At 40.4% G+C, this 1,798-nt stretch overlaps 1 protein-coding gene across 1 annotated transcript; it reads right to left on the bottom strand.

Annotated features, from left to right (window-relative positions):
* Positions 1-273: 273 nt before the first annotated feature.
* LOC101700510 (olfactory receptor 51F1) lies at positions 274-1,245 on the bottom strand. Its single transcript, XM_004863458.2, has one exon. It carries the CDS (start codon positions 1,207-1,209, stop codon positions 274-276), a length of 936 nt encoding a protein of 311 aa, XP_004863515.1. The 5' UTR covers positions 1,210-1,245.
* Positions 1,246-1,798: the final 553 nt, after the last annotated feature.

Genomic DNA, 1,798 nt, shown 5'->3' with positions numbered 1-1,798 from the left:
GCATTATTCTTGGTCCAAGTAATCACCTCTTCTAAATTTTTTTGTGTTTACATCAGTGTCTGTGTAGTCTCTTGGATATAACTCTGTAATACTTCTCATTTATTATAGTTATCATTTAATTTTATGTCCTTGTCACAAGACTATGTAAGCTATTTGAGAGGACAGGGATGTTTCCTATGTGCTCTTGTGCTATCATCCCTAAAATGTTGAAGGAAGGGAAAAGAGAGGAAGAAAGCAAGCCTTTCTATCCAGACCATTTCTTGGTCAGACAATCTACTTTGTGTTTGGAAATATCTTGATGAAAGCCTTACGGATTTGTTTGGTCTTCACACTGTATATGATGGGGTTCAGCACTGGGGGAAAGAGGAAATGGAGAGTTGACATCAGTGTGTGGACATATGGAGGAGCATTATGACCAAAGCGATGTACCAAAGCCAGGATGATCCAGGGGATGTAGAAGACTGCAACAGCACCAAGGTGACAGACACAGGTGCCAAAGGCCTTTTGCCTCTCTTCTGGGGAGGCAATGGTGAGGATGGACCTGATGATCAGCACATAGGAGAGGAAAATGCAGGGGATATCTATTCCTGATGTTAGCATGAGAGCAACTAAGCCACAGATGCTGTTGACCTTGATACTTGAGCAAGAACACTTAATCACATCGGGGTGGTAGCAGTAGGAGTGGGAAAGCACATTAGGACCACAGAAAGACAGTCTTTTAAGGAGCAGGAGCAAGGGCATCAGGTTGACCAGCATTCGTATGGATATCACCACCCTGACTTTGATGATTCTAGAGTTAGTTAAAATCACAGCATACCTCAGGGGATTGCAGATCGCAACAAAGCGGTCAAAAGCCATGATCAAAAGCACAGAGGACTCCATGAGTGTGAATCCATGCAGGAAGAACATCTGCACAATACATCCACCTAGGCTGATGATCCTGGCATTGAACCAGAGGACACCCAGTGTTGTGGGAAGAGAAGAAAGAGTGATGCCCATGTCAGTAGCAGAAAGCATGGCGAGGAAATAGTACATGGGCTCATGGAGACTGGAGTCTGTCACCACCACATAGAGGATAGTGCCATTCCCCAAGAGGGCCATCACACAGAGGCAGCAAAAAGGGATGGAAAAACAGATGTGAAAAGCTTCCAGCCCTGGAACTCCAGTCAAGAAGAAAGTTGTGGGAGTTGAGTTAAGAATAGACAGCATGGTGATCTGAATGAAATGGCTGTCCCCTTCAGTAAGTTCCTGTAATAATACATTTCACTAAGTCAAAGATACTTTTGCCAGGCATTTAAATCATTGTTTTATTTACTATACATCATGTAGCCCTTATGGCTACTTTAGAATCAGCTCTTATCTATCACCTTCATTTTGAATTAAACAAAAAGAATCTAATATCAACTCTTTCTAGCATGACCAAGATAGCATTTAAATGACTTTTCCCAGGTGATTGAATAATCAAGAATAGAATCTGTGGGCTCAATGGGATCCTTTAACTCAACACAGAAAAAAAAAATTCATCTATTTTGTCAAGAGCCAGATACACCTGAATAAACCTTTTTAAAGGGACATTCTTGCTCAGATTTTCACCAAATATTTTCAACCATGAGAAAATTTGAATCTATTGAAGGGAAAGGGGAAGAAAGTAATATAACTGAATATTTAACACCCCTTAACACCAGGAGAGTTTTATTACATATATTATCTAATATTATTAATGTAGGGTTCCATTTCTTTCCTTGCATTAAAAGCAAGGCTAATTAAAGTGAACAGAGGTAGCACATAATATTGTTTA

Source organism: Heterocephalus glaber, unplaced genomic scaffold (genome assembly GCF_053883595.1).
Source record: "Heterocephalus glaber isolate CG9 unplaced genomic scaffold, H.glaber_assembly_v1.0 deba00001428, whole genome shotgun sequence".
In the NCBI taxonomy this organism is placed as follows: domain Eukaryota; kingdom Metazoa; phylum Chordata; class Mammalia; order Rodentia; family Bathyergidae; genus Heterocephalus; species Heterocephalus glaber.
Note: the sequence above shows the minus strand (reverse complement) of the source record. Positions and strands in the feature narration are given on the sequence as shown.